The sequence below is a fragment of the Pholcus phalangioides genome, unplaced genomic scaffold, assembly GCF_987345545.1.
Source record: "Pholcus phalangioides strain wild (caught in Gottingen) unplaced genomic scaffold, Ppha-v1.0 ptg000027l_1, whole genome shotgun sequence".
Classification (NCBI taxonomy): domain Eukaryota; kingdom Metazoa; phylum Arthropoda; class Arachnida; order Araneae; family Pholcidae; genus Pholcus; species Pholcus phalangioides.
Window position 1 is genome coordinate 7,765,734 of NW_028301617.1, and position 21,045 is coordinate 7,786,778.

General features: G+C 35.9%; 1 protein-coding gene across 8 annotated transcripts in view; it reads left to right on the forward strand.

The window, feature by feature from the left end:
* LOC149068329 (uncharacterized) overlaps positions 1–21,045 on the forward strand; it is a 79,629-nt gene that overhangs the window by 17,909 nt on the left and 40,675 nt on the right. For 2 of the 8 annotated variants that reach the window (XM_089251833.1, XM_089251834.1), the window contains one exon: positions 10,363–16,733. The exons of the other annotated variants lie outside the window; for them this stretch is intronic. In XM_089251833.1, the coding sequence (XP_089107959.1) occupies positions 11,045–12,949 (1,905 nt within the window). In that variant the 5' untranslated portion in view covers positions 10,363–11,044 and the 3' untranslated portion in view covers positions 12,950–16,733. Of the gene's footprint in view, positions 1–10,362; positions 16,734–21,045 lie in introns of those variants that run through there. 8 annotated transcript variants of the gene reach the window in all.

Below are 21,045 nucleotides of genomic sequence, written 5' to 3' on the forward strand. Positions count from 1 at the left end.
TATGCTGTAATTGCTAGATGGTGTACCAAAATAAATATCATTTGGGCGTTTGACATAACTTTTCCCCTATTAAAGTTTTGAGTTTAATCTTTTTTTTCACTAAAACTCATTAAATCTGTGAAAGAATAAAAATGTATGTGTAAATTATTAAGCAACGTCATGCAAGTCAGAAACACATCCATTAATTGTGTAAGAAAAAAATCTTGTCGATAGAATTTGTTTTATTTAGTTGATGCTCAATGGCCTTTTGGTTGTACATCGAGTGAATTGAGATGTCTGCACCATATGTGTGATACCTACTGAGTTGCCACCACTCATTCACTTTAATGGGGGGAAGCTCTCTTTCTCACACACACACACACAAATAAAAGCACTTTTTTCTACAAAAAAAATTCTTAATGATTAACAAGATTTGTTTTAATGAATAAGCAGTCAGTTAATTTTGATAAAAAAATCTGATTTTTTTTAAAATTTAAATCATGATTTTTTCATACCCTGGATAGAATGAACCATGAGAGTTATTAATACAGCATCAATCGAGTTCTTCGACTGTGGGGGGTATCGATTAGTAAGGAACAACTCTAGGTTGTGGTGTGGCAGGGAATTTTTCTCTACCAGGGTTGGGAATAAATGAAATAACTTACCCCTAGATGTCCTGAGTTCAACTACAATTGACACGTTTAAAAAGTAATACAATATTCATATTGGGATAAATTGAGAAGATATCCATACTTAGATAAGAGAACCATAATTTTTATGAGCAGTGTATCATATTTTATCATAATTAGTTTTTTTGTGATTATTGTTCTTATTTTGGGCTGCCGCATTTTAGTTGACATCTATATTTTTAAGGAGCGTCTTCGTTTCAGCCGCTTTGTTGGGCATTTGGCCTGTTGTGGCCTTTGTATTTGACATCATCTTCACCTCATACTTTTCCAGCTCGTATTCGCTATAATTTGTCTCTTAAAGTTTGTATTAGCAGATAGTGTATATAGATGTGCATCTGTATTCATATGAGTGGGGATTAGGATGTAGGAGTAGAATTCATTTGTGCCTGGAATGTCAGACGAAATTCTCCAAATGCTTTTTTCTTTTGCTTGAAATGAGTCTTTTTTTTTTTTTAATTCTGCCTTTCAAATGCTTGTTTGATATGGTTTTAGGTTCATTCATCAATTTTGGAGACCAAATTTCTGTAGAACTGAGATATTCTCAGTATTGAGGCCTGCTAAAGAATTGCTTTTTATAAAATCTTGAACACTTGGTACTGTTTCTTATCTCTGAAAGGCCCCTACACCCACCCATTTATGTATTTATTTATACAATAATGTTGACCCCCGGGCCTATACAAGAGGATGCGAATGAAAATGACAAAGATATTGTGAACCAAATATAATTTGAACTGAAATTAGCGGAAAGATAAAATAGTGTTGTGCCAAATGCAGAAGTGACGAAGGCTTTCGTCTGTGTTATACATAGTTTTCAATTAACACACTCAAACTCAGCTTGAGATTGTGTGAAAATTAATTAAGATGAACTGAAGTAAAATTATTCAATCATTTTGATCATTTTTGTTGCACTGCAGTCATTTTCTGAACATGAGGGCTAATTAGACTGGGACCCACACTTTATTGCAGATTCCGAATGGCAGCTTTTTTTTGCATTCTTACTCAGAGGTTGGTGCGCTAACCCCTCAATGGGGGACTTCTTGTAGTAGTAATCTTTTTCTGTGGTCATGTCGCCATTTCTGTTGTACCCCTATGTCAGGAAGGCTTTTGACAAGGATGAACCAGGTATCGAACTCGTGACACCTTTAAACATCCTTTGGTACTTCAGGCAAGTATCTTATCGACCTAAGCTACCTCTCCCAAAATTTTTCAATAATGCATCAAAGTATGCGTTTGGTGCATTATAGTACAGGAGTAAGTAATTTTATTGACTTAAGTGAATTGATTTACTAAATAGGACATCAGATTACGTCATGACTCCCAAGGGGGGGGGGAAGCTGACAGTGCTTCAGCGAGGAAACTGTTTTCAAATGATCGATACGCATACGAGCTGCATGTGAATGATTGCAAGGGCAATAGAATCGAGGCTGAATTATTATTCCCCTGAGCAGGTAAAATTGGTCGCCATCAAGGAAAATAATTAGAAGTGTGACAGTTGTTGGTGGTAAAAGTTTGAGAGTCAAATTAAATGCATTGGCATCAGGACCGGATCTTGAATCGTACGAACTACACGACCGTAGAAGGCACCAAATGATGGAGGCTGATTTTTACAATGCCAACTGGGGAGGGGGGCGATTTTTTAATCCCCAAAATGTTATTCGCTTACATTTTAAAAATGTCCTGATTGGCATTATAAATCCTTTAATAAAGGTCCCTTTACAAATATAATTCAATCTCGATGAGCGGCCCTAATTGCTGGGGAGCGGTTAACTTATAGAAGTACTGTATATAAGGTGTTGTGCAAGTTCTGAGTGTGCCTTTATCTCATCAACTGTTCGTCTTAGAGGAATGGTTCCAATTTAAAAAATGCTCAAAATATATTCAAAAATCACCCGTACCAGTTTTGATAGTGTGTCACAAAATAAAAAACTTAATTTTTTTTTCTCCTATGGACACCCTGTCGTCAAAATCTCAGTTGTAAAGTTGTTTCTCTCTCTCTTCTGAGGCAAACAAAAAAAAAAAAAGTCCACGTTTCTAAGTGTAATTCTCCAAGATTGGAATTCAACATCGGGGAGAAATTTGGAAAGAACAGCATCAACTAACTGACTTTTCTTTTTCTCGTTTATGCTGTTCTTTCTTAACTTTTTCCTATTTTGAATTCAAATATCTTTGTGAATTTTGCACTTAGAAACATGGCATTTTTTTTTACCTCAGGAGAAACAAGGCAGCAACTTTCCAATCAGTTTATTTGAGGACAGGGTGTCCATATGAAAATCTAGATTTTTTTATTTTGTGACGCACTGTATTTTCACTCTCAGAGCTGAGAACTTTTTGAACGTAATTTCATCATTTTTTAAATTTGAATCATTCCTCTACTATGTATGATTGATGAAATAAAGGCTGACTTAGGATTTACAGGGCACCCTGTATGTGTCCGTAACAATGATTAATGTCAATCGTAAATACAGAGACCCAAAATTTAAGACATAATACGTGTATATAAATGGGATAAATACATAGGCTATATGAATTTGTATTAAATGGACTTCAACTGAATTTAAATGCCTCGGAACATAATATTGCCCGAAAGAGGAGGTGCATACGGTCCCAGGTTGTGAAAAGTCATTGGTATAAATAATACGTACTTTATTTAATGCATATTCCTTTAAAATGCATTAATTCCGAAGGAAGATGGGTGGAGCAGGAACAGTGTGTGGTTGAAACATTTTTGCCAAATGTTACTGTTAGGTTGATCTGGAATTCACCAAGAACACAAAATAGCTTTTTTTTTTAATCGGGGTTGATAAAAAAGCAGTTTCTTCTTCATTTCTTCTTTCATCTGACTCGTCATCAGCTGTTCTCCCATCTCGTCTGTGTCTATCCTTCTTGTTTTTACCATTCAAGTCCTGGAATTATCTACTTCTGACACCAAATTGTTCCAGATCTTATCTTCACATTGCCTTAAGATGTGTAAAAGCACGCAAAAGAAAGATTTCAAGACGTCTCGGAGAGGTTTTATTTACAGAACAATCATTAGTACTGAATTATGGCAGCTGTCCCATAGCTGCTCTCGGCATCTGGCTTGTGATCGTATATGCGTGAATACCAATGAATTAATCCTTAATTCCTCAATTCGGGTTAAAGGATATTTATTTACATGGGTAATTAATATATATAGGTCAATTTTTAACACACTTTGTGTAAATATCTTTTTATGTTGTGCTACTCATTTGTTTTTCATATATATTTTGGTTATAATTGTGTATTCTCATTTTTGCCTTTTGACTTCCAAAGCTTGTTTATCGCAAAAATGTCGGGGGAACTGATGGTAATTTTTGCCTATTAGGCTTACCATCATTAGAAACATTTTTGCAGTTTGTAGCAATGTGGGGGGGGGGGGGTTCCCCCTTGAGAACGACCTCACATTGAAAACAGCTGTATTTAAAAATGCATACATAAAAACTAATATATGCACGTTAATTATGTTAATCGTTGAATGAGAGAGAGATGAAGGCAACACTTTTTCACCAGTGTTCAGAAGCTCGCTTCTATACTAACAATATCATGTTACACGTACCTTATGTGCATGTCAAGCCTTTTCTAATTTCTATGTTCGTAACTATATACAGGGTGCATAGCAAACAGGAGGTATGACATTTTACTGGCGAACTGATGATGCTAGAGGTATACTTCCAATTAGAAAAAGTTTTCAAATAAAGTGTAATTCTCAGATCTGTCATTCATGTTTCAAGGGGCTGTGTAGTTATTGAAATTGAAAAAAAACTTTTTATTCAGTCCCTGTGTGCCCCAAAACCCAATTAGAAAGTTGTTGCCCTGTCTCTCCTAATGCCAACAAAAAAAAAATTCTAAAAAAATGTTTCTAAGTGTGATATTCATTGAGATATTCGAAAAACAGAAGAAAGAGTTAGGAAAAAACAGTTCTAGATGAGGAAAAACTGTTTTACCCGTATTTAACTCTGTTTTTTCCCCCAGATTTTCTCCGTTTTTTGAATTCGAATATCTTTGTGAATATTGTATGTAGAAACATGGAATATTTTCAGCTTTCCAGCTGGCATCAGGATAGACAGGGCAACAACTTTCCAATTGGGTTTTGGGGCATACGGGGACTGAATAAAAAGTTATTTTTCTATTTCAATAACTACACAACTCCTTGAAACATGAACGACAGATCTGAGAATTACACTTTATTTGAAAACTTTTTCTAATTGTAAGTATAACTCTAGCATCATCAGTACGCCAGTAAAATGCCATGCACCCTGTATATGCCACATCAAGCAAAACAAATAGTTTTCACTCGCCCTTGAATGAATGAGCAGGGTGAGGCACTTTACTTGAAGACTAGTGTTCTACCAGTCATTGAATAAGTGTTCATTTGTGTTGTGGAAGAGTACAAAGCCTAGGATAAAAGTTTAATAATCAAATTGCCCATTTTTCATCATATTACTTATGGCGTAGACAAATCAGAGTTTTCTGGGTTATTTTACTGGTGCGGATTATGTGCTGGAAGATGTGGACGCTGCAGTTGACTGCTATGTTGGGTGCTCAAGCAGAAAGAAGTTGGCCACCCTGTTATAAACAGGGTTGTAAAATACCCGCGTTTTTTTGGGCAAAATGGGGAAAATTGAATTTCCTTTTTCCACAACCACAAAATATCTAATTTAAATATGTATGTACATTCTTTATGTGTACATCTTACATGATGCCTAAATATATATTTTTAGTGCATGTTAAACTATGTATTTCATTAATAAAATTGACCATACAATAAGGGAATAATTGTTCACTTACAGTCCGGGTGGGATTTTTGGGCGAAATGGGAGGAAAATTGAATTTCCTTTTTTCCACAATTTCAAAATATTTAACTTAAACATGTATGTACATTAGGGTGGGTTGAAAAAAAATGAAGTTTTTATTTTCAAATTGCTATAGTTGCCTCTTTTAATAAGAAGAAAAGCAACATAAAAAATTTTAAAATCGGTTGATATCTTCCGGTCGCGTATAGTACTTGAACTTTATGGAAACTGATGAAATTGAACATTTTTCTTAATTTTTTTAACATTACTTAAAATTGAACAATCGACACACAAAAGTTTGTTATGCTTATTTTGCGGTTCAAGTGAAATGAATTAAAACATAATTAATATTTCAATGTTTATCGGTCTCGCAATGTGTTCGAAAAATGGGAATGACCAAATTTTTGCAAGTTTCATCGTGCAGCTCTTCGCCTACTTTGTCAGAACAAAATGACCCAGAACTTACCACGAAGAGGTGGCTGCACGTCGAGTTCCTCCTTACACCCTTTATCCAATTAACCATCCAAAGTATTAGAGTGTGTAAATTACATTATATTTAAAACTATTTACCGAAATCTGACGATTAGGAGAAATCAGGCGTAACTGATTTTGATAATAGTATACATCTGATATAGCCATCTCTAGCTTCATGTCTACATACTTTAGTTGAGAGGCCTCTGTAACAACATCTTTGAACTGTCTGAGTGTGACAGGGAAACGTTTTGATAGCTCTGATGTTAGTGTTGGAATTGATGAATATAATATCATCATTACATACTTCCTGTAGCATTGGGGGATACAACAGGCCAGTGTTCCAGTGAATAATCTGAAGGTAATTGGTAGCTTTAAAGTTAATCTTAGGTAGCATGAAGTGTCTGAACTGAACAGAACAAACTGAGCACAACCAGGCGCTATCACATAAGCGATGTAAGCTCAATGCCCAGAAAGACACAGTCGTGCCAGAAAAAACTCCAGTCAGTAGTCCGGCCAGTTAATCAAGGGATCGGGAGAAAAGAAAATTAAAAATGTAACAGAAAATGATAACAATTAAGCTAGGCTAATGCAATTAAGCTTAGCATGAAGTGCTCAATAGTTCTTAATTCAGAGGTGGATTATCTTGCTTTTAAAATTCTTCTATACCCAACCTCTCTCGAATGTGTTCTCTCATCAATGATCATAGCCAATAATAAATTTTCAGGGTATGAAAAAAACGCATTGCGTTCAATTATTGGATTAACAACTTGAAGTAAGTCATCAAATAAATACCACAATGTTTGAACTGCTAGAAAAACATGATTAGCGCGGCACTAAAATACTTTTTATTTTCAATGTCAAACCGTGACAGAGGACCTGGATCTTGAATTGGCAAATCCTCTGGACAATGTCTCGACTTTATTGCTTTGGATATGTTTAACTGTACAGTACTGCTGGTCTTTGCGCAGCATCTTTCTGGCTACTTCTAGAATCAAATAATCTCATGATTCAAACTCCACCACATTGAGCAGGACCGTCATTTCAACTTTTTCCAGAGGGGAGGGGGGGGGGGCAAAGCATGTGTACTCATTGTATGTATATATACCATTTTTAGTGTATTTTCAAAAGCCAGGGGGTGCCCCCCCCCCCGTAAATGACGGGCCTGACATTGAGCTTTTCAAACTCAGTAAGCTGTTATCCAATGGGCCCAGGAAAAAGATTTTGGTCCTGTGGGTTCACCATCTATATGCTGAAAAATATGACGGAAAGGGGAGTTTGTTGAAATGGAGTAGACAGATCCACTGTAGTGGTCTTCCCACGTGCAATTCACTTGTGCTCCAGTCCCACTCAGGCAGTCGAGAGATGTGCCTTGTTTGTTACCAAATCCTCAACCAAAGTATGTGGAGATGAAGCTATAGAGATTGCTACAACATATCTATTATCAAAATTAGTCATACCTAATTTCTCCCAAAAGTTAGACTTTAAACATGAACACTTGGAAAAGAAACAATAGAAGAAACTGTAAACCACTAAATCCTAGTCAATTTTGGTAACTATAATGTAAATTACACATACTCTCCTACTTTGGATGGTTGATTGGATAGGGTGTGGGTGAAACTCAATGTGCAGCCACCTCAACGTGGTAAATTCTAGATCATTTTGTTCTGACGAAGCATGCGAAGAGCTGCACAATGAAACTTGCAAAAATTTGGTCAATTCCAGTTTTTCGAATACATTGCGCGGCCGATAAACATTGAAATATTAATGATGTTTTAATTTATTTTACTTTATTGAACCATAAAATAAGCATAACAAACTTTTGCATGTCGATCATCAAATTTTAATATTAAAAAATTTAAAAAAATGTTCAATTTTGTCAATTTTTATAAACTTCAAGTATGATGCATGACCGGAAGATGTCAACCGATTTTAAATTTTTTTACGTCATTTTTCTTTTTATTAAAGGATTGCTACTTTGCCGCACTATAGCAATTTAATTTTTTTTTTCGACCCACTCTAATATATATCCCTTATGTGTACATCTTATATTATGTTTAAATATACATTTTTGGTGCATGTTAAACTATGTATTTGATCAATAAGATTGACCATACTATAGGAAATAAATGTTCACACACAAACACACCGACTTTTGTGTAATTGCATCTGAACCTTCAGTTGTATGCAGAACTGTAGCAAGAAGATTGATTGCGGTAAAATAAATGAATTTGGCTAATGAAAATTATGAGAAATCAGAATGGTGCCCGAATTTTTTTTTTCCTCCAAATTGTTCAAACCCAGCAGAAAATGTATCCAAAAGTGTCCTGATACGTCAGAAATAAAACCTTTAGCTATGTAACCAGAACCAAAGATTTTTTTTTTAATCGAACCCAAACTTTCAAGAGCTGAAGTCTCATGCTTCTCTTTTTCTTGAATTCCTCACTTGTTAAAGAATATCCCTACTTCATTAAATTAAATTCTGAAATATTTTTAAAGGAGCAGCAATAATTAAAAAAATGATCTGGTTAAGACTAGGAGATAGCAGCCGTTCTGAGGATTCATTACTCTGCAGGTGCTTGTCCAAATTAGCCATTTTTGGGAACTTAAAACTACAGAACTTGAATTGTCATTAAATACGAATGTCAATAACATTATTGTATATTAATATTACTTTATGCAAGAAAACCTGTCACGTATAGCAACAGACCTACAAAATGCCTTCATCTGGCTGACGATTTTAACAGGTAAATTTTCGGGGTCGGGCTTATATTACGAGCATCTTGAAAAATCATGCTAAGGCTTATTTTCTGGTTAGAGGTTATTTTCGTAAGAAAAACTATATTTTTTGTTCTGCTTCACTTGAAGGTGTTCATTACCAATGTTCAATTCAAGAATCCCACAAAGTTATTTTCTTTTCATTATAATATAATGCTATTTTTGTGTCTTGATATTTCAGTTATGAAAGTCTGATGTACCTGCATAAAACTTATGAAAAAGTAATTCAAACATGTAAATATGTTTTGAATGAAAATTCAGTTTACATACATTGGTTTACTTTTTCACAGAGGCTTCAAGTTTGCGATTTCTTGTGACATATTTTAATACGTGAATCTCATACCTAAATGCTTACATAAAAAAAGGTAGTCAGAAGAATTATAAAAAAGTGTTTGTGATTCCAAAAAATTATTTATTATTACATTTTTGTTAAAAAAATCATTTAAAAATATTTCAAAATATACATATTCTAAACACTGCACTATTTCAGCAATTTTTGGAATATAAACTAAGCTCAAACTAAAATTTTAACCTGAAAGCTACACATTTTCTTCAAAAACAAACAATATTCCCCAAAAAACCCAGCCCAGGGGGGGGGGGGAATGGGTATCTACCCGGGGAGCAAATTTGACAACCCTGGTTTATAGCCTATAGGAAAAAGTTCAAAATACAAGTGAACCCCGATATAATAAACTCAAATTCAGTTATTGTTTCAGAGGTTCTTGTATATATATTTCTATTAATCTCCAACACATGATATAATGATTTTCCTTGCTATAGTGAATAAAAATGTTGATCTTTTCTGATTTGTCAAATTGGGGTTAGTCTGTTTCTCCAAGTTCCCAGGGCAAAAACTGGGGTTGAGGGGCAGATGGTTCTGTTGCCCTGGCACTGGAAAAGGAACAAGCTGAGTTCATCCTCGGTCATTATTTGACAGCTCATGTGGAAAATTATTGGGTAGGCATAAAAACATGCATATTTGTTCCATGTGATAGTGCATTCTGGTTTCTAGTGTTATTACGACCCAGGAACAATGCCCCCCTCACCTCGTAGAAGAAATGTTGTGTGTCAAACTTGACTTTGAAATGTGAATTAAACAAGAAGAAAGGTACATTAGAGATTAGGAGTTCTGTAAGTCCGCAATAGTTTTACAATGCATTGCAAAACTATGCTGCCACAAATTTGATTTTGCTGAAAATAAACTAATCCAAAAAATGTGATAGTGATTGATTTTAGGTTTCGTTGAAGGTGACTGTATAAAGGTTTTTTGAAAACAATTGGTGAGCAGAATCAATGTCCTCCATCCCACTGCCCTACCACAATTCCATCCCACTGCCCTACCACAATTTCATTATGCAAAAAAAAATACCTAAACTATATTTGCTGGGCCAGGTTAGTCATATGACGTCACTAACAACAAATAGTAACAACTATATCAAACATGAGAATAAAATGATGAACTGGAGGAATGCTGAAACGTGTATAGCACTGTATTTTTAAATATATAATTTGCTTTTTCCACGTTGTGTTTTCATTCTTTGTTAGCCTCAGGCAAAGCCATTGATTCAATTATTGCATGAACCATATGGATGAAAATTTATCATGTTGTTAACGCCATTATTTCCTATTACCAGGTACTTGAAAAGTCTCATCAGACGCATCAATTTCTTCAAGGAAACACATGCATAGATAAAGAGGGAGAAGCTTGGAAAATAGCTGAAGAAACTACCATTCACTGTGGTAGTTTTTTCAGCAATAGTCTACTGCTTTTAGATTATAGTATAAGAATCTTTAATCTTCTATCTTATTACCTCATTTTATGCTACAGTATCTTGATATGGGTGACTCTTGTCTTTGATGTCAATATGAAAAAAGGTGGAACTTATGATAGCGATTCCAGTGATACCCCATTTATGAAAATATGAATTTCATCAGGAGGAGGAATGACTTATCTCCTGAAGAACAAATCATGAATTGTACATGCTCTAACTTCATTTCCAGTTTGATCCAAACTGATGAAAGGCAAAATAAGAGGTATGATCTATCCTTACGGAGGGATTTGCAGCAATGCTATTAAGAGAGAAGATAGTAAGATGATTGCATTCAAAAATTTGCATCCTTGACAATACAAAACTTTGCAGAAACGGAATCATGAAAGTGATATTTGCAGTTTCCGACATGGTTTTCGGTAATCATATTTACACTAGTGAAATTACATACAAGTGTTACAAGTGTGATGCTGGATATATGAAATCTTATCGCCACCCCTATTGAAGACCATTGCAATACCTTTTCATTCCAGAGAAGTACAATCGAATGCGTGTAGTGAGAAATTCACTTCTTTATTTTGATTCGCACGCTTCCATTTCTTGTGGAAAGCCTTATCACATGGATTTGTGCATTGCTTCGGAAATCTCACCAACAAACTCACCTGGAAATATGCCTTGTGGTGAAAACACATGCGTATGCAATGTTTGTGGTAAAAGTTTTTCTGAGAACTCTTCCCTAAGTAAACACATGTGGGTTCACACTGGTGAAAAACCATACGCATGTGATGTTTGTGGTAAGAAATTTAGGCAAATTTCTATCTTGAAAAGACATACAATGGCTCACACTGCAGAGAAACCATATGAATGCGATGTTTGCAGTAAAATTTTTTCACGCAATTATACCTTGAGTAGACACAGGATGGTCCACACTGGAGAGAAACCATATGAATGTGATGTTTGTGGTAAACGTTTTTCTGAGAACGCTTCTTTAAGTAAACACAAGCGGGTTCACACTGGTGAAAAACCATACGCATGTGACATTTGTGGTAAAAAATTTGGGCAAATCTCTATCTTGAAAAGACATACACTTATTCACACTGCAGAGAAACCATATGAATGTAATGTTTGCAGTAAAAAGTTTCAAACCAACTCCCACCTGAATGAACACAGAAAAGGCCACACTGGAGAAAAACCATATGAATGTGATGTTTGCGGTAAAATGTTTTCGCGCAATTCTACCTTGAGTAGACACAGGATTGTCCACACTGGAGAAAAACCATACGAATGTGAAGTGTGTGGTAAGAGATTCGGACAGACCTCTACCTTGAAAGCACATAAAATTATCCATGCTGGAGACAAACCATATGAATGTAATGTTTGCGGTAAAAAGTTTCGGACCAACTCCAACCTGAGTGAACACAAAAGGGGCCACACTGGAGAAAAACCATATGAATGTGATGTTTGCGGTAAAATGTTTTCATACAACTTTACCTTGATTAGACACAGGAGGGTACACACCGGAGAAAAACCATATGAGTGTGATGTTTGTGGTAGAAAGTTTGCTGACAAGTCTGCTTTACGTAAACACAGAAGAGTCCACACTGGGGAAAAACCATATGCATGTGATGTTTGTGGTAAAAGGTTTTCAGATAGCACTAGCTTGGTCAAACATAGATCGGTCCATGCTGGAAAAAAATCATATGAGTGTGATGTTTGTTCTAAATGTTTTCCTCTATCATCACACTTGAATGAACACAAGCAGATCCACAGTGGAGAAAAACCATTTAAATCCACCATTTGCAGTCAAACGTTTTTGATCAGCTCTACATTAAGTCAACACAGACAGGTCCACACTGGCAAAAAAAAATATGAGTGTGAGGTTTGTGTTAAGAACTTTTCATGCATCTCTGCTCTGAATAGACACAAAAGAAGTCACACTGGTGATAAACCATACAAGTGTGATGTTTGTAGGAGAAAGTTTTTCCAATTCTCCCACTTAATTCGACACAATATGATCCATAGTGGTAAAAAAACTTTTAAATGCAATATTTGCGGTAAAATGTTTTCAAGCAACTCTATATTGACTGAACACAAAACAACCCACACTGAAGGAAAACCATATGAATGCAATTTTTGTGGTAAAAAATTTTCACGTAACTCCCATTTGAATGAACACAGGAGGACGCACACTGGTGAAAAACTTCATGAGTGTGACATTTGTGGCAAAAGGTTTTCACAATCGTCTCACTTGAATGAACACAAACGATCTCACACAGGGGAGAAACCATATGAGTGCGATGCTTGTGGCAAAAGGTTTTCCTACACGTCTGCATTGAAAAACCACGGAAGGGTCCACACTGGAGAGAAACCATATGAGTGTGATGCTTGTGGTGGAAAATTTTCAGAGGCGTCTTCCTTGAACAGACACAAAAAGCGCCATGCAATAGTGTGATGCTTTCTTTTAAGAAAGGTTGCCTCTGGTGCATCAATTTATTGAAACTAGATATGGACAGAAACTAGTGAAACATTTAAAAAAAATATGAACAAAATGAATCAACAAAGAAATTTGAATATTCATATGACTGTGTGGAAGAATGACAATTTTTATCAAACAGACATTTTTCTACTTCTAGGAACATTTTTGAGCCTGGGTATATAGTTTGGAAACTAACAACCATCCTGATGATACAAACTTCCTATTGTATGAAAGCTCCCCTTGAAATTCCTGGCGACTGATTGTAGACTGATCTAGAGCTGTATCAGTCACATCAATCAGTCGCCAGGAATTTCAAGGACCTGATTATTTATTTTCAATAACCCATGGGCAGAGATACGGGGGCGTGGGGGCATTGCCCCCAGAGTCAAAGGTAGAGTCGACTGATCTGATGTAATATGTATGTATGAATTATCATCACCGTGCCCCCCAGCAATGATGACTGTGCCCCCCCCCCCAGAGTTCCAAGTCTATTTCCGCCTATACAATAACCTGATTGATCTAGAGCTGTATCAGTCACATCTCTCAATAATTTTCTTATCAATAGCGTGAAAACATTAAAATCGTGAACACCATTAATTTGCTATTATTCAGGATATTTATGGCAATTTCTCTGTAATACGTATCAGGATATTTAATTTGCTATCTTGTAGTGGCAACGTGTTTCAATATCACAATTGAATTGTATTTTGAATATTAAAGGAATGTGTCCGTCAATGATCAATTGAAGCTGTTTGTGTCTTTCTCGCACTGTGAGACCACTCTTGTTAGAGTCATAATTCTTCCTTCAACCTTAGCTACCTCTTTAATTCAGGGCAGCAATTTCCAATAAGGCTCTTTCTGCACTCTATGCCCAGACTCTATGCATTGGCACTCTATGTCAACTACCGTGGATCCCACTTGGAACGTTTTTCTTCTTGGTTTGACTTTTTTCCGTGTTCCCTACTTTTACTAATACTCATAGAGACTTCTCTTTTTGAAGCTTTTTTCTGTTTACAACGTTTTTTCAAACTTCATGAAAAATGTTGAGGGTTTGAAAAACATTATAAACAGGATATACTGTACATGATTGGTGCAGCATGACCTCACAGGTCCTTGCGCCATTAAAAATAAAAGTCCAATCAGTCACCAAAAAAAAATTGCATGTAAACAAATACAGTGAAACTCCCCTAATATGGTCACTCGGCCTTCTGCAAAAAAGTGGCCTTCTGCGGATGTGACTACCAAATAGATGGTGTATGACAGGAAAAGTAAATTTCAGGGAGCGTGTTAAAATAATGGTTTTCAATGTCAAAAAAATATCTTGTGCTCTATTACTTACAGAGACGCCGGAAGATATTTGCTCGTGTTCCTTGAGCAATACCAGTTGCTTGGTATTGCCAATGGTGTTGCTCAGCAATACCATTCAAATTCAGCCAATAAATAATTTCTAATTTAAAGTGCCCTTCCAAATATGACTAAAAAAATTTTATAATTCTAAATCTGGATCCTAATTTATTTGGCATTAGTTTTCCCTCCTGAAAAACATACTGACAAAAGTGAAAAACCCGCTACTTTTGGCTGTTATACTGGCCCACAAAAAGACAAGAGTTTCTCAATGCAAATCTTGCCCACCATTTCTATTCAAATGCGGCCACACACAGTGTCTGCTTGTGTTCCTCTGTATCCCTAGTGTGTTTTTATGAGCAGGAATTACACCCCCCCCCCCACTTTGCGTTATAGTTTTGTATCTTCCATTTCTTGAAACCACTGTTGTCAAGTTCTTTTTGAAATAGAGCGCTTTCAGATTGGCTCAAACTAGAGCCAGACAAAACCTGACGTTGCCTTCTAGTCATGGTAATCGCAACTAGTGGCACTTCTTTTGAATGGCTGTTGTCCAGCAGTTCAACCTACAGTAATTCAAAACACAGATTTTGGCTGTACACAAAAGGACCAGATTGTGGGGAAGAGATGTCAACTGTCTTTGTAAAAAATATAATGAGGGGAAAGAAAACGAAATTGTTGTACTCTGAACACACATATGCCCTCTCTTTTATTACTCATCCATCATTGGGAACCCTCGAAATGTTGTCGCAAAAGACTGTTCTCAAAAACTAACAATTAAAAAGAAAGACTTTTGATATTACTATAAGTGATATCAGCAGCACTGAATTTCAACAGTGTCCTTGTTTTCAACAGTTTCATTCCCCCTAATTGAAATTCCTCTTGAACCAAATATTGAAATTGTCGGTACCGAATGGTACCGGTGCCAGCTGCTGAAAATGCCACACTCTGGATCAGAGAGATTTTTAAAAACAAAAGTAGAATAAAGTCAAGAAAATAATTAGATGGATAGAAGACAATGAAGACAAAGTGATCCCATGGATGCCTTATCAGCCTATAGCACAAGTACAAACTGCACCACCTCGCAGCTCACAAAGAAAAAAGAAACTGATCAACTACGAAGAAGACTGACTGATAGCACAAGACCAGTATAATGTCATGGAAATCGAACGATTTAAATTGAGGATGAAATCGATTATGAATTTTATCTAATTTATTATTGATTTCAATATGTGATTTAGGACTTTATATTCGAATTAAGATTTAATATGGAATATATAGGATTATATGTTTGATTTCCGATTGTATACGTAGATTTGTGATCTTGCAATTGATTTTATACTTAGATTATGATTTTACACTTAGATTATGATTTTACACTTAGATTATGATTTTATAGTTGTTATGATTGTAATGTATGCTTTTTTATGAATAAATTGCCAGAGGTATCCAGTCCGTGTGGACAATGAGCCGATATTGCCATATGGCGATGTGGCCTGGGTATCTTTCGGTTTGACGGTACTGAATGGCATCATCCCAACTGCACCCCCATTGCAATTTTTTCCTTTTACATACCCCCTGCCTCGAACCCTCACTACTTCATTGAACTTGAAACAATTCTGGACCAATTTTATAACTCGTACCTTTTAATAGCTGGCGATTGGAATCTACCCAGTATAGATTGGCATAAAATGCAGTCCCTCTCGGGAAACCATGGTATCAACAATAGAGTTGTCGACATTTTCCTCAAATTTAACCTTGTCCAAATCTTGGAACCTACATGAATTTCCAATCACTCCACATTAGACCTAATTACAGTTTCCAACAAAATCCTGGTTTCCCATTTTTCTGTTTTTGATGGCTGTTCTGACTACAAAATTCTATTTTCAGATTTCTTTCTTCATCATACTATCCCTCCTTTTAATCATGCCAGAAAACTCAACTTTAACAAGGCCAACTACCCTCTCATGCAAAATATCCTTTGTACTCACTTCCCCTGACTTCATCTCTTCCTCTTCTAATGATATTCAACGTCTATGGAGTAAATTCAAAGCTGTTATCAACAAATGCAAAACCACTGTTCCTACCAAATGCTCCTCATCCAAAACCTTTGGATCAACCATGACATTATCCATCTGAAAAGAATTCAACGTGATGTCTCTAAACTCAAATTTAACGACTCCTCTACTCTCAGAAACAAAATCTCGGTTTCCACTTGTAATCTCAATGACCTTATTTCTCCCCATAAATCAAACTACCTATCTTAAAATAAGTCCCTCAAAATTTTGGAATTTCCTCTGCCCCAAAATAGCCAGTACCTCCTCGCTCAAAACTTCCAACTCGGACCTAACTTCCCCCCTTGATATTGCCTCCGAATTTAACCAGGACTTCTACTCTGTTTTTTCATTTGACCCCTCCCCCCCCCCCCCCAATGCGTCTTTTCTGATTCACTTCACAACTTCAGTCCCATCTCTTTTTCTAAAGCTAGTCTCCTAAATCTTCTAAAAAAATTAAAACCCCACTCTACTGGGCCCGATGGGATCCCCAATCACATCATAAAATTCTGCACTGATGAAATTTGTAAATATCTCCTCATTATTTTCAACATCTCACTGAACACATCTAATCTACCCTCTAACTGGAAAATCAATAAGATGATTCCCATCCATAAAACAGGTTCTCTGTCCGACCCTCTCAATTTTAGACCTATCGCAATCACCTCCTCTTGCTGCAAGCTCTTCGAACACATAATTGCTAAGAATATCCATACCCACCTCAACTCGATTAACTTTTCCTTTCCTAACCAACATGGATTTAGATCATCGTTATCTGTATCCACCCAATTAACACTTTTCATACATGACTTGACAGATACCAATGACAAAAACCTTCAATCCGACATCATTTTTATAGATTTTTCCAAAGCATTTGAGAAGGGTGCCCCATTATAAACTTCTAAAACTTTTAAACCTTGGGCTAAATGTTCAACTGCTGAAATGGGTGGAGGCCTTCTTCATTATCCGTAGCCAGTTTGTCTCATAAAAGGGCCAAAACTCTCCATTCCTTCATGTCAAGTCTGGCACACCCCAGGGTTCGGTCCTCTCGCCATTACTATTTCTAACTTATGTAAATGATCTACCCGACTCCATAAACTGCCGTATCAGACCCTTCGCTGATGATTGTGTCATCTACAAAACAGTGTCCAATCTTTCCAATCAAGAATCTCTCCAACACAACCTTAACATTATTTCCAAATGGTGCTCAACCTGGGAATTGCCCTTCAACTTCTCAAAAACTGTTTTAATGAAAGTTACTCATAAAAGAGTTCCCCACGATTTTCCCTTACTCGATAAACAACTCTTTGATCTCTGAGGTTTCCCATTATAGATACCTGGGCATTATAATATCTTCTGATCTCTGCTGGAACCTTCACATTGATATCTTTAATAAATGTCTCCAAAAACTCTTTTTCCTTCGCCGTAACCTGAAATACTTACTGTCATATCCATTACTTGTGCTACCAGACACATATTCCCCCTGCTCTCTCCTATGCCTGTAAAGCCTGGGATCCCCATGCCCAAACCAATATAGACAAATTAGAATCTATCCAAAATAAGTCCACACGCTTCATTTTTAACTGTTGGTCTTCATCTGTCTCCATATCAGAACTCAAGCATCCAACCGCTCTCCTCTCTTCAACTTATCTCTCGTTTAACTTTTCTTTGTATAATCCTCCATGGGCTTTTTAATATTGACACTTCCAACATTCTAATTAAACCCTCACATTTCTCTGTTAGGCTCAACCATTCTCAAAAATTACAGCGCATCTTTACCTCTTCAGATTGTCACAAATTTAGCTTCTTCCCAAAAACTATTATCGACTGCAACAACCTACCACCAAATATTGTAGATTGCACTACGATTTCTGAATTTTCCTGTTCCGTCGATCATCATTTTCGTTATTCATAACTTCTGCATCCTCTTGTATAGGCCTTGGCCAAACGATATTGAATAAATAAAACAAGAATTTTTGTGCTTTCACCTCATAGCCAGAACATGGTGGACAACATATATAACATTTCTTGAGTAAGTTATAGTTATTTGTTTGATTACTTCACTTTTTTGTGATGTTTCCATGAATTATGAAATCGTGTAATGCTATAATTAAGTTATCATTTTGCCATGACTGGCTATATTTTCCATTCTGCGAGCAAATTTCCCACGTGTTGGATGATGTCATTAATTTTACATTTTTAATTATTTTTTCCCCTTTACTTGATAAAATTCCATTTCTTCATGGAATATTCATGTCAATTTTCAAGTCATTCTGACAATCGTTCTTTTTTTTACAGTGTTTTCAAATCAGAACCTCAGTTATAATCACCCTGTATATCGTAAATCATCACTAATTAATCTGCATTATTTATGCTTCATTAAATACATTATATTCACCTACTTTTTATAACAGTTTTTGCAAAGTAGCTTCCTAATTAAGCATATTGAAAGTAACTGGAGAATACATCTTTACACTATATGATTAATAACAACATTAAAAGAATTTTCAAACAATTAAATTGCAAATGTTAGTTTTTGTTAAAATGTAAGAAATATATATTGATTGATTAATATGGGAATATAGTGTTAACTGCTTTAATAAACATTTTATTTTAATTAATTGTTAGAAGTTTGAATGATTTTTCAGAAATTTTATTGTTTTTAATGTTAATACTACTTAAAACAAAAGAAAACCAGTTTAAATAAAAAATAAAACCTGGTTTAAAGCAAAAGAAACCTGGTTTTTGGTTTTTTTATCAACCATGCTGAGCGGTGAGTCATGTTCTGGGTAGGAGAAGAAGGTATCTGTGAATCAAATATAATTCATTGCTGAAAACATGTTCTATCCAAAGGTTGATTCACTTTCATTGTCTACTAGTAGGAAAAGCTTGCAAAGAAGCTCATTAGCACTGAGAATTTAACGTATGGAATTCTGCATATGTAATAAATCTAAAAGAAATACACAGTTGATCCCACTTATAACGTTTCTCCCATTTAGAACATTTTTTCCACTTAATACAACTTATTTTCATGGTCCTAACAATAAGTAATTCTCATTATGATTTCCCATTTAAAGTGATTTCCTGCTTACAATGATTTTTATGACAGTTTTTTGAAAAATGTTATAAGTAGGATCCACTTTAATTAACAGTTAGAGGCGCACATTTATATATTTACTAATAAATCAATCTATAAATTCCCTTCTGATTGATTTTACATTTCGTTAAAAAAATCTTAGCACTTTCAATATCTTCTGATCAAATTTAAAGCAAATTAGATTCTCTCTCTCCTCTCCCAGACACTTATCTTCTGATTCCCTATTCATACTTTGGTTTTTCTGGTAAAATGATTTTATTTTCCCTCTCTGATGGTCCGCCACTCTGATCTGTCGCCATTTAACTGCCACATATTTTCACACCTGAATATGCGAGCTATGTCAGATTTGTGTTGCTGAAACTTAACAGTGTGCTTATGTGTGTGCCCAGCATGTATTGTGTTTGTGTTCAGTAGGTGGTGCCATCTATCTAGCGCCACAACAAGATACTTTCTCAAATGGGGCAATCACATATTTTGGCACACCAAGAAGTGTGCAGAAGTGTTGTGTAGAAGAAGCAGTTATGAAGGGTAAATTTGGTGGCTCCCCTCTAGACCAGAGTCCAGGAAACTAAACCCGCCTGTTCCCCCAGTTGCGGTCCTGCATCTATCCTCCAAACTGGTAATGCATGCATTTGAAGTTTAATGTATACATATTTGTGTCTCAGATCTGTGTGATCACAGTGGCAACCAGAAGTTTTTTCAAAGGAATAGCCAACTCAAAATTTGAAAACCTTAGAAAATAACATTTTTAGCCGATTACCAGTGCGCAATCGCAAGTTCCAAACCCAGATTTTCACCAAGAGCAAAATTTGGGGGTGGGGGAGGTAGTTATAACGGGGGCCTCTTCCCTTCACCCCCTCCACCGAAGATCAAAAATTAAAAATATTTTTGTAGAAAATTAAAATATTGGAATAAAATAATTTCTTTTATACTATCTGTTAATTTAAAATTGTTTTTGAGTGTTAGTGACCCAAACTTTTTGTGAAGAATTAGATCCTCATGCCCATCCAAAAGCAGATTCTGCATACACACCCGTGATTTTCGCAATGTGGTTACTACCGCATAGCAGCTAGATGACAAAACTGTGGATATTCAAGGTAGTGTTTTTACAGATTCGTTTTTTTCCTGATCTCGGGGAAAGTTTTACCATTTGAACGGGCGTTCCAATCCTTTACAATTAAAAAATGCACATTCCTAATATTGTAGGAACAAAGCGAATTTACGCCGTATAGATGCTATCTTTGAATGCCGGCAGATAGCCACGAAAGTGCCATAATTTCCGGTATGTATCCGGACAGGAGAAAATCCACAGGGGAATATATAAAAACTCCAAAATTTGACAACTACATGGCCCCTCAATCAGTGAAGCAACTAAAGAGAGATCCCTTATCTTATTCTTCAACAACCCGCGTGTATACCAATACAGTACAGTATACGAAGCAGTAAAACCACTTTCCAAAGTCGCGCAATCATGATACATGGTAAAAAGAAGGAAAAAAGTTGGGGGTATCCAAAGCTGGTTAAAGAGTTTAACCAGCTTTGGGGGTATCAAAGGTTGTGTTCGATTCGGTCTGAAGCAA